The sequence below is a fragment of the Camellia sinensis genome, chromosome 11, assembly GCF_055761805.1.
Source record: "Camellia sinensis isolate YWXY chromosome 11, ASM5576180v1, whole genome shotgun sequence".
NCBI classification, from domain to species: domain Eukaryota; kingdom Viridiplantae; phylum Streptophyta; class Magnoliopsida; order Ericales; family Theaceae; genus Camellia; species Camellia sinensis.
This window is the reverse complement of record NC_138971.1, coordinates 97431763-97444065: the sequence shown is the minus strand read 5'-3', so window position 1 is coordinate 97444065 and position 12303 is coordinate 97431763. Positions and strand designations below refer to the sequence as shown.

Genomic DNA, 12303 nt, shown 5'->3' with positions numbered 1-12303 from the left:
CCGCTCGGTTCCCCCATTTTTTTCTATTCCTGCGCCCCCCAAAATCCCCAATCTCTTAGAACCCTAATTGTCTCCTCACTCTCTCAGTCTCATCTCAAGTTCAACTCATCACTATCTCTCTCTCTCACTCTCTCGTTTCGTTGTTCTTCATATCTGCACCGATCACTCTCTGACTCTCTCATTGTTCATCTCATCGCACCGATCATCCCACCGCCGATTTACTCATAGGTAAACTTTCTCTCTCTCAATCTCTGTCTCTCTCTCTCTCTCTCGCCCAGATCGTTGCTTTTTTTTTGTTTTATATATATGTATATATATATCAGATATCTCTCTGATCTGATCTGTCTCCCTCACCTCATCAGTCTCACTCTGGTGTTGCATCTCTGCACCGATCGACTCACAAGTATGCCTCTCTCTCTCTCTCTCTCTCTCTCTCTCTCTCTCTCTCTCTCCCTGATCTCTCATCTCTGTACCGATCTAACAGATCTGTTCTGTTTTTTTGTTTTGGACCAACAGATCTGTTCTGTTTGTTTTGGAATCTGTGTGTTTGTTTTGTTTTGGAATCTGATCTGTTCTGTTTATTTTATTCTGCACCGATCACTCTCTGTGTGTTTGTTCTTAAGGAATTGTTGAATCTGTGTGTATGTATGTTAATCAGATTCATGTTGATTTTGTTGAATTTGTTCTTAAGAATTTTTTAGAAACTTGAGAAACCCAAATTCGAATGAGTTGGTGAAAGTAGAACAAAAACTTAGAGGAGGGAGGGCAGTGAATAGCAATGGTTTGCTTTGCCCAAGAAAATGGATTGTGAGATTGACATGTTAAAAGGTGAATGAATACTAGTATTATGTGTGCGGGCATGGAGTGAAGCAACCAAGAAATCCATGGTCAGATGGCCCAGAGTACATCACACAGTGTCACATCAAACCCGGAACAAACTACACATATAAGGTCATATTTTCCGATGAGGAAGGAACTCTTTGGTGGCATGCCCACAGTGACTGGACACTGAGTAGTGTCCATGGTGCCATTGTCATCTTGCCAGTAGAGGGCACCACTTACCCTTTTCCTGAACCTGATGAAGGACAAATCATAGTACTTGGTATGCCTTTGTTAACCATCAAAAAAAAAATTTGAAGCAATTAACCATCAATTTGAGCTAGCTTTTTTACTATATATTACATGTATATGTATGCATAACATTCTTGATATTAGCATCACTTCTAGCTTCAACTAGAATGTAATCTTATTGACATTGCAAAAAAATTTCCGGTTCACTTCTATTATATATTTACGATTTTGTTTCTGCAACCCATCTGCCTCTAAATTGTTGCAATGTGTTTCTAAGCATGTCAGCCATTTGATGAAATACTTCAACTGAAAAGAGTTTCTCAATGTTGCTATGAAAAAAGATGTGAATAGGAAAAATAAAATAAAATAAAATTACTGGTCTACTTGTCAAATATTTTGCATGAAAATTTAAATGTCATATGGGTAACACTAAAACATCTTAATTCATACCAAAAGTGTGTAACTTCTAATGATCTTCACATGCAATGGCAGAACAAGAAAAAATAGCATTAATAAGAAAGGAAAATTCAAGTATGTATGCTTATTATTAAACATTTTATACGGTCAAAACAAAATAAAAGCTAACCTAGATATATTAATAATGTTGTGCAATCAAATGAATCCCTCAAACTTGATCAAGTATAGCAGCTGTGTCAAGAAGCTTTATTAGATTAAGTACAATTTTATTCTTTTACTCTCTTCAATTGTGACTATTTTTTCCCCCTAAGATATTCATCAACTCTCTTTTGCATTTGCAGTATCTTGGTTTACTTTTGATTTGAACAAAAAGCTTCATTATGATCTCTCTGTAGGGGCAAACTTACCGCGGGCAGATGCTTATGTCATCAATGGCCAACCAGGAGCTTTCTTTAATTGTTCTAGTGGTAGGTTGCGACTATTTGCATGTGTCTGACTTGAATAAATATTGCAGTGGAAATCATGATTGACCATTGTTGATCATTTAACATTTTACTAACTAAATCTTTTAAAGAAGGTAGTTCATGAATAATCTTTCATAACATCCATATAACATCATCAGGAGGATGAAACTAATTTTCCTTCCAATCCGTAGCAATCTAACCAGTCCAATGTGTAAGATTACTAGGCCATATTGAGCAATGGCAAATTTGAACGAGAGTAACTGTAAATGGAATCTCCATTCTAAAAAAAAGTCTAGTTTTGCATTTTAAAAATTACTTGATGTTTCTTCATTAATAAGGCATTTATCCTATAGGGTTTTTAGGAATTAGATGCCAATGGAATTTTTAAAATTAAGATGCTGATTGATACCCGTGCCCCTTTCTTTTCAAATGATTTTGAGACTTTGCTAGACATGCCATTTATCTAAGGGATTTTGGAATGGGCATGGCATTTTTCTGACAATCTACATTTTGCTTCCATGCTTTGACCTTTTATGAAAACATTATCTCTTCTCGCAGCAATCTCTTTGAAGGTTTACTTCTAGAATAGTAATGCACTATAGTTAGATATGCTTGACGTCGCATTGAGTTTTACACCGTGGATGCTTCTTAAAGTGGTCCTTTTGAAGTTTTTCATTTTACTCTATGAAGCTGATTGTATCTTAAATTATGAAAGATTTAACACTTGCCGTAAATTTGAATCTTAGGGATACTTTCAAAATTTTGGAAAATATTTTGTGTGACTAGTCAACTTCTTAAAAATTCACATATGTTTTAAATCTTTGGTTGTTTAGGAATTTTGGTTGGTTCAGAGACAGAGGCATTAAGGATGCTGGGAGAATTCATTACCAAAGGACTTGTGTATGTGAACAACTAATCTTTCTTTTTGCACTTTTTCCTTCTCTGCTTTATTTTTGTTTCTTTTTCTTTTTCTTTCTTAATTTTACCTATTCTGATTATATGAATTTGGATGGCAGGTTGGTTCTTGGGTATGCGTACCCTGCCTTTGAGTGTTTCAAAACCATGGAAAAGAACAAAGTTGAGAAGGCAGAGCTTCAATTTTGGTGTCAATATTGGCAAGAAACTTCTTTATTTGTTTTTTTTTTTTTTTTTTTTTTTTTTTTTGCAGTTGGGGTTGATTGAAATTTGTTTTCATTTTTTAGATGTGTATTTAGTTTGGCTAACCTAAAAAAGTGCACTTATTTCATCTTTTTATCTTTTTTGGGTCACATCAATCAACATCTCTTCTCTACTTTTTCTACACATAATACAAAAAAAGTCAAAAAGTGCACTTATTTAGTCTTCCCAAACTTTAGTTCTTCTAAACACATCAAATTTCATTAAATGATTATTTTTTAGATTTATATATTTACCTAACCAACATCATGATCATGGAAGAAAAATGGATGATGCTAATTTACAGGCATGAGAAATAATCTGAGATGGTCCAATTTGCATTTGTTTTGTTATTAGATCAAGAATAAACTTATTGAATGGATACCAAGGAATTTTTTATTTTTATTTTTTATTTAGCCTAGATCCTGGAAACATGAGCTGCAGCATCAATGCCCTGTTTACTGGGTCAACTCCATTGCTCAGATGCGAACTATTTTGAGAAGAAGACAGTCGGTACAATGTGATGAATATATTGATTTCCAGTGTGGTTGGTGTACCAAAAACAAAGAAATTTAAGGGTATCCTATAAAAAATAAAAAAATAAATAAAAAAAGAGAACGATATTACAATGAAACTCATTATACACCCAGAGGCAAAACGCCCTTTGAGAAGGAAACACAAGCCTAGCTTCTACACTAAAATCTAACAATAACAAATTGGGTTATTTTTCAGGGTTATCCTGGCTGTGTTGACAGTCTTCGAGGGAATTGGGGATATATTCATCTCATGGTATGCCGTGTTGACATTAGCTACAAGGCGCTTAATTCATATTTATTTTGCATTTCACAGGTATGAGGAAGCAAGGAGGAGGAGAAGCTGCGTAGTCAGCGGGAGGATTTCAGTGGCATGGTTGCCGAGGTGTGCATCTCTCACAATCTTTCTGATTTTGTACTTGTTTTAATTAGTATTTATGGACACTTTTGTTCTGATGAGGTGGAATTTTTCAGAATGAGAAGAAGAGGAAACGGAAAATGCAGGAAAAGAATGGAAAATCGAAGAAAAAGGATTTCAAGTTCTAGGACGTGATGCTGGTTTTGTGATTAGAATATTAGAATGCCAGATCCATTATGCTTTTCTTAGGCACCTCTAAATTTTTATCATTCGGAACCATAATTGTTGTGTGTCCATTGCCAAAAATGTAGTCCCATTCCATGGCACCAAACATAGCCTTGGTGTTATGGGTTTGGTTAATGAGAAATTCGTTGGTGATTTTATATGTTGTTACTTTCTATTTCCCCATTGCTTAGGATGGAAAATATGTTATATATCAAAGTTGCTTGATGGATTTCATGTTCCTGGTGTGAATGCATGCTTTTCCTCGAGTCCAGATAACCTGAATCATAGTTGAGACCAACAATTCTGAATGAAAATAATTTTTAGAAATGCAGGAAAACAATTGTATGCACAGCTCATAATTTTTAGAAATGCAGGAAAACAATTCTGAATGAAAATAATTTTTTTAGTTATTTTTCATTTAATACAGGCCATTTTCATATTTTTAATAATTTTATTATAGTTTTTTTTTTTTTCTTTTTGAGATGGCAGCACACACCGTCTCAAAAAGAAAAATAGAACCAGGGTTTTTTGCGATGGCAGTAATGCTGTCGCAAAAGATAGGGCATTTGTTGAAAATGAAGTTTTTTAGCGACGGTGTCATTTGCCGTCGCCAATAGTACTTAGCGACGGTATCAAGTGCTGTCTCAAATAACCCTTTTCCGACGGTATTTGTGCCGTCGCAAATAACCCTTTTAGCGACGGCAACACAGTGCCGTCTCAAAAAAACTCAGATTTTCATGTGTTAATGGCGACAACATTTTTCCGTCGCAAAAAGGTATTTTTGCCGTCGCCTTTTTTTTGCGACGGCGTTATACCATCGCTAAAACCCTTTTGCAACCCCCTTTGTTGCGACCCCCCACTTGCCGTCGCAAAAGGTCAGTTACCGTCGGAAAAAACCTTTTGAGACGGCGTTTTGAGTATTTGTGACGGCATTTTCCGTCGCAAAAAAGCAATTTTTTCGTAGTGGGGGTAGCCCAGTTTGGGTAGTACCCTGGAACACAGAAAGGATCACTAACATGATGAAACATGTTGCCCTTTTCCTTATGCACACACTTTCAATATTGATTTTTTATAAATTAAATAAATAAAAATAAAGAACCACCAGACAAAGCACAGGAACATGATTGTGACCAGTAGTGAATCTAAGTTACTGATAGAAAGTAAAATTAAAATTAAAAACCAAAATTGATAAAACATTTTATTTCACCTTTATAAGACACTACATTCAATTCTGTGTCGTTAATATTATTTAAGAGTAAGCTGATCACTTACAAAAAGAAGGATGCCATATGCAATAATATTCTGATTTTCAGTTTGTGCTCCACAAGTTGCCAACCTAAGACACCCTGCAAGTTCATTCCCAAGGTTGCATTCTTTTAGAACCACCAACTAAAGCAAATTCCTCATTGTCAAAAACCCTAGAAATCAAAACATGTTTGGCCTTAGATATTTCAAGATATTTCATCAAATTCCTCATTGTCAAAAACCCTAGAAATCAAATTCTAGCATCATATACTAGCCGAAATCAAAGCGCATATCATAAACCCCAAAACAATAGAAAGCAAGACACTAAACCCATACTTGCTTTTCGAGTCAAACCCATTTGCTGTCGACCCACTCTCGATGAACCTGTAACTCTGAAAACCCAAAACAACAACAACAACAACCAAAAAAAATTTAAAATTTTGAAAACCCCAATGATCTATAAAAAGGGAGAAAAACTTAGGGTTTTGGTTTGGGACCTTGAAATCGCCATGAGTGTGTGTGTGTGTGTGAGAGAGAGAGAGAGAGAGAGAGAGAGAGACAGATTGAGATAGAAAGAGAGACTTAATGTGAGGAATTGAAATGCAAATGTGTGTGTATGTGTGTGAGTGAGAGAGAGAGGGGGAGAGAGAGAGAGAGATAGAGAGAGAGAGAGAGAGAGAGACCTGGAGAGAAACTTGATGATAGAACCAATCATTGGGGCTTAAGAGTTAGGGTTTTGATTGTTTTCATTTTTTATTTTTTGGTGTTTGGCGCTCAAATTTTTCATTTTGGCGCTATTTTTTTTTCTGATCGTACTTTTCACGACAACAATCACGTGTCGTGGAAAGTGTAATATTTTAAACGGTTGACTTTTTGTGCGTCGTGAAAAGTGCAATTTTTAACGGCTGGCTTTTTGTGCGCCATGAAATGTTCAATATTTTTAACAATTTGTTTACGCGTGTCGTGTATAGTTAATATATTAACGGCACGCCATATGCACGCCATAGAAAGTTTTAATATTTACGACTAACATTGCAAGCCGTAAAAAATCATCGTAATTAGCATTCACGACCTACGCAATAGGCATGTCATGATTGGGAAATTATTTAAGACATGAAAAAAAAAACAAGTCATAAAAGTGAGAAACCACGGCTTGCATTTACTGTAGATTGTTTCTAATGCACCAAAATGAACACAATAACCCAACTACAATATTAATAGATGACAACAATAAGAAGGTAATTATATTCCATTAAGTTCCAATTAAGTTCACAAAAGAGTGACATATGCGGATATACATTCAAAAGCATATCCCTGAATCCATTGCATATATTACACAATGAAATGAACTTCAAGTAAAAGAAATGTCCTAAAGGCTTACAGTTTTCCAAGATAGTACTTGGTTACAACAAAACGGATTTAGATCCAATACAATTAAAGCCCTAGGATTGTACAAATAAATACAAGAATAAACAAAATGAAGCCCTTGCTTCCAAATTCTCCCAAGCTATTGCCTTGGCAGAGGCATATCACGAACACCTGGAAATAGTTTTTCCTACATAGATTGAGCCAAAGCCCAATAAAAATAATCCAATATAGTATATGAATCTTAACAAAGATACAAGGGTAAAATGTATATGCAATGCTCATGCCAAACTATTTTCATTTTCTCTTTTCAAAACCGTGCAATGCCAAGTTTATCTCTCAATACAAGATATCATTTCTTTTATAATAGAAAACAGGCCAATGAATACAACACAATGAATCTCTAGGACGCATCTACAAGTAGATTATGCAAGTACTACAAATTTGTCATTTTTACCAATATTAACTGGAAGGCTCGACATCTATCCATACGGGTTTCTGGTCTTTCACCAAGGACGCACAGGCCAACTTAATATCACAACTACACTACTACCCATATTCACCAAGGTATCTACCCTTTTTTCCTCAAAACAACAATATTTCCAAATGTGTTGGATATGCAACAATGCTCAATGCAATGGATGAGAAAATAGTTTCAATTCCCCAAATTCTTATGCAATTCTACAACAATCATAGCTATCCTCCACTAATAACCCAAAACAGATATCTCTAAATAGATAATTAAATTCCATAAAGATAAACTTTCCAAATTTCAAGATGTAAATGGTAATACATACTCAACTCCACAGTCCTTACCAACATCAGCACAATTTCACAATTTTAATATCATTGCCATTTATCACTACAAAAATCAACATTTGTGATTTTTAGGACAAAACCCTCTTCCCTTTATAAGTTAATTTTCAAGGTAAAATCCATCATCTTGACATATTTCATTTATATACATAGATCCACAACCATTCCCAATAAACCATTTGAAAACCCCTCCTTTTGATTTTGAACCAAAAACTCAAGATTTTCCAAAAATCCATTTCTTTCACAAAGTGGTTTCATAAAGACAAATAAATAAATTAAGACTCATAAGAAAGTGCGGAGAATCTCTACATCAAGCTTAGAAGGTGGAAGAGAAGAATTCAAAAAAACTCAATGTCAACGAAATCATGAACCACTCGGATCAAAAGGAAGCCCTTGAGACAATATACAATCTATTTCAAAGGACCAAGATGAGAAGGTGCCTCTAGATGAGTATATCTGAAGATCTAGGTGAGAAAAGTTAGGTTTTGAGAGAAAAGAGAGAAGTCACGGTTCAAAGAGAGAAGAGATGGATAAAGAAAGGAAAAGTGAGTGAGAAAAATAAGTTTAAGGCCTATTTATAGTGGTTGAATAATAGCCCTAAAGTCAAAGGAAAGAATAAGTCAAACCCCCTCCTCCAAAAGTAGTACCCAACACCGAACCAAAATTTGGAAAAACGACTCATAGGGGTTAACCCTCAAGACAGTGGTGTCGACCCTCAAAAAGAAAGCTGGGACACTAATGTTTTGTACTAGACAAGGGTCGACCCTAGGAGACAGTGGTGTCGACCCTTTATTTAAGAATGCAACCCAAAATAAAACAAGGGGAGGCTCGACCCTCAGAACACATGGTGTCGACCCTTTATTTTAGTATGTAACCCAAAACAAAGCAGCAATGGAAGGGTCGACCTGACCAAGACTAGTGTCGACCCCAGAGGCAAATAACAGGGTAAGTGTTGACAACTCTAAGCCTAGTGTCGACCACAAATTTTAGTAGCCACCCTAAGGGCACAGGAGCAAGGTGGTGTCAACACCACCAAGGCTGGTGTCGACCCAGGAGTCGAACAAAACACAAGAAAGAAGGCAGTGTCGACACCACCAAGGATGGTGTCAACCCTCATACCAAAATCCAATAGGAGAAGAGAGAATGACGACCACTACAGATATGGTTCCCGGATTCCAAAGCAACAAATGGGTAGAGTCTAATCCTGAATCGCTATAACCTCCCCCCTTAGGGAATTTCGTCCCCGAAATTTTAAATCAACAACAAAATCATGATTAAATCAACTCTAACATTGATAGCAATTCAATTTTGTCACCATTACCTATCCACCAGTCATTCATTCTCACTACCGTGATATACACATTCTCATCACTAAATACACAATTCATATCTCCAAAACATACAAAATGTTTATATTATATTAACATGACCAGATTTTCAATACAAGTTCAATCATCAACTAATTGGTCCAGATGCTTCTCACGGACTTCCGCCTCATGTTTCCAAGTTGCTTCCTCAACCTTGTGATGTTTCCACAACACCTTCACCAAAGGAATTGTCATGCCACGCAAGACTTGGTCTCGAGTATCTAAAACTCTAATCGGTCTCCCCTCATGCGAGGCATCATCATCTACCTCTAGCTTAGTCCAATCCAACACGTGTGATAGATCCGACTCATACTTCCGGAGCATACAGATATGAAACACGTCATAAACTCCAGAAAGCTGTGGCGATAAGGCCAAACGGTAAGCTACCTCCCCAATCCGATCTAAGATCTCAAAAGGCCCAATCAACCTAGGGGATAACTTTCCACTCATCCCAAACCTCATCAAACCTCGTCTAAGTGATTTCTTCAAGAAGATGTGATCTCCTACCTCAAAGGATAACAGTTTCTTCTTACGATCGGCATAGCTCTCCTGACGGCTCTGAGCTGTGACCAACCTCTTACGAATAAGCGCAACCTTCTCAGTCATTTCTCGGACTAACTCAAGACCTATCATCGGTGCATCACCCATCTCAGCCCAGTACATTGGAGATCTATACGGTCAGTCGTACAAGGCCTCAAACGGTGCCATACCAATACTCGACTGGAAGCTAATGTTATAAGCAAACTCCACTAAAGGCAAGTGTCTCTCCCACGACCCCTTAAAGTTGATAACACAACCCCAAAGCATATCCTCAAGAATCTAAATGGTACGTTCTGACTGCCTATCAGTCCGAGGATGATAAGCGATGCTAAAAGTCAACTTAGTGCCTAAGGCATTCTGCGAGCTCTTCCAGAACCGAGTCGTGAAACGTGGATCTTTATTTGAGACAATCGTCACCGGGACCTCATGAAGTTGAACAATGTTCCTAATGTAAAGGTTGGCTAGATAATCTACCGAGTCACTTGTGAACATAGGTACAAAGTGCGCTCACTTGGTCAGTCGGTCAACTACCATCCAAATGGTGCCATTACCCCCATTGAGTCCTCGAAAGACCCACAATAAAATCCATCGTGACATGCTCCCACTTCCACTAGGTTATAGGCAAGGATTGCAACAAACCCGCTGGTCTCTGTAGCTCGGCTTTTTCGTGCCCCCTTTGAAAGGTTTGAAAAGAAAGCCCTATAGTTCGGACTCCCACGGTTCTGAATCTAATCTCACAAGTGCAATGTGAAATTGACAAACACCAAATAGTCCAAATCTGGCAAGCCTTTTGAAAAATCGATTTTAAATAAAAAAATGCTAAAATTTGACTGCTTTGCCAGATATAGAGTCGCCACCTGAATATTTTATTATTTTAAGAAAATTTAGGAAACCCATGACTCGTGCCAAAGGCCACGTGTCCGTCATCACCAAAGTTGCCTCGGCTCGGGAACTTAGGTATGAGAAGGGAAGGTCCTGAATTTAGCACTCCCGATTGTCCAATCAGAGATCGACCTCTACTAATCATGATATAATTTTTGTCAACATTATGTACTCTAATTCCGGTTATTAGGCTACTTTACTATGTCATGCGCACAAGCAAGTATAGACTAGTTCGCTCGAATTGAAACAATTCAATTTCATGTTTGTTTTTGTGAAAAAGGTTTGAATTTTGCCACTTCGAGTGGGCTTAAAGTTTGCGAATTTGCCTCTCAACAAAGTGGGCTTAAATGTACATTCATTGAATCATTCCAATTCAAACAACAAGCCTTCATCCACATGCATTCAAGCAGTTTATCATTTAAGCACTTAGCTTCATGACAAGCATGCTAGATCATGGCAATCACTCATACTCATGCAAGTATGCTAAAGTGTTAAAAACTCACCTAGTACTCCAAGCTAAGAAGATATGAGTTAGAAAAATATGCATGATTCCTAACTATACAAGATGTCTAATGCAACACATGCAATATGCAATTAATAGGCTCGGCTACTAATATGATGTATGAATTAATGAAATATCATGTGGTTAAACACGTATTCAAAGAAGTATTGAAATGACAATGCAGTTTGAATGATGCGTCGAGCCTCGGTGTATGCAACACAAAATGAATGTATGCAAGCATAAGGTATGTTAATTGAAACATGTCTCTAATCTAACCATCAAAAAGGATTAAATAAAAGGGAGAAAGACGTGCAGTTGGAAGACATACACATTATTACATTACACTCTCACGAAGGAGAGTCCGAATGAAATAAGCCAAGCTAACTAGCAACTAATTAGGGCTAGGCTAATTAAGTTAATTATTACAACACTTGAATAAATAACTACCTAAAATAATTAACTAATTATTGCAGCACTTTAATTACTTAATTATTCTAGTTAACTAATTAAATAATTACATCACATTTAATTAACTGCTTAGCTAATTAAAGTATTACAACTCAATTCCAAAGTAATCAACTGCCCAGCCCCGGGAAATGATGGATGTGCATGTGCGTGCTCGGATTTCACCCGGAAAGAGCTTCGCTTTGCTATCGAAAGCCTCTATTTGCAGAGTTGAACACTTCCAGAACCATTTTGCAGCACCTTACCAACATTCTGCTGAGATTTGCATCAGTGGCCAGTCGGCCACTGGGAAATATTACCGGCCCACCTGCCGGCCATTAATGCTGCACTGCCGACCAAGGATGGTGGCCTACCGACCACTGATACATTGGTTCACCATGCTGCAATAGAGTACAAACAGAGCAAAAAGAGGGTATTCCCATAGATTGTTTGCACAACTCATCATCCCTCCTTTTCATGAACAAATCCAAGGATTGATGAACTCAAGCCACAAACCACCAAATCAAGCAATTTCATTACATGTTAGCTTATGACTCAAGAAGTGCAAGTTCAATAAATGCAAAATGAGACTCTAACCTCCTCCATTTCTTGAAAGATCAAGGGAAGAAGTTGACCTTGGAGACTTAGATCATTTCATCACTAGCAAGTATGAAATGGTCTCAGTTCCATGTGTTCATTTAACGTCCGATTGAACACAACCAATTATTATCTTTCACCATTTTAGTCTCAAGTTTTAGTTACTTTAACTTACCAACCATTCCTTAATCCAATTAAGTCCAAATGGTGAATTATAGTCCTCTAATGGAAAGAAAACTCAAACTAAAGGTTGTTTTCGGCATGAAAGAGACATCATGTCATTGGTAATGAACCCCCAAAGGGAATAAACCATTAAGCACAA

General features: G+C 36.9%; 1 protein-coding gene across 1 annotated transcript; it reads left to right on the top strand.

Moving 5' to 3' along the window:
* The first annotated feature begins 643 nt into the window (after nt 1–643).
* Nucleotides 644–4476, top strand: LOC145802493 (laccase-12-like). The gene is made up of 7 exons (XM_082895219.1): nt 644–682; nt 844–1102; nt 1830–1955; nt 2786–2852; nt 2969–3067; nt 3957–4025; nt 4115–4476. Exons 1-7 carry the CDS (start codon nt 644–646, stop codon nt 4191–4193), a joined length of 738 nt encoding a protein of 245 aa, XP_082751345.1. The 3' UTR covers nt 4194–4476.
* Nucleotides 4477–12303: the final 7827 nt, after the last annotated feature.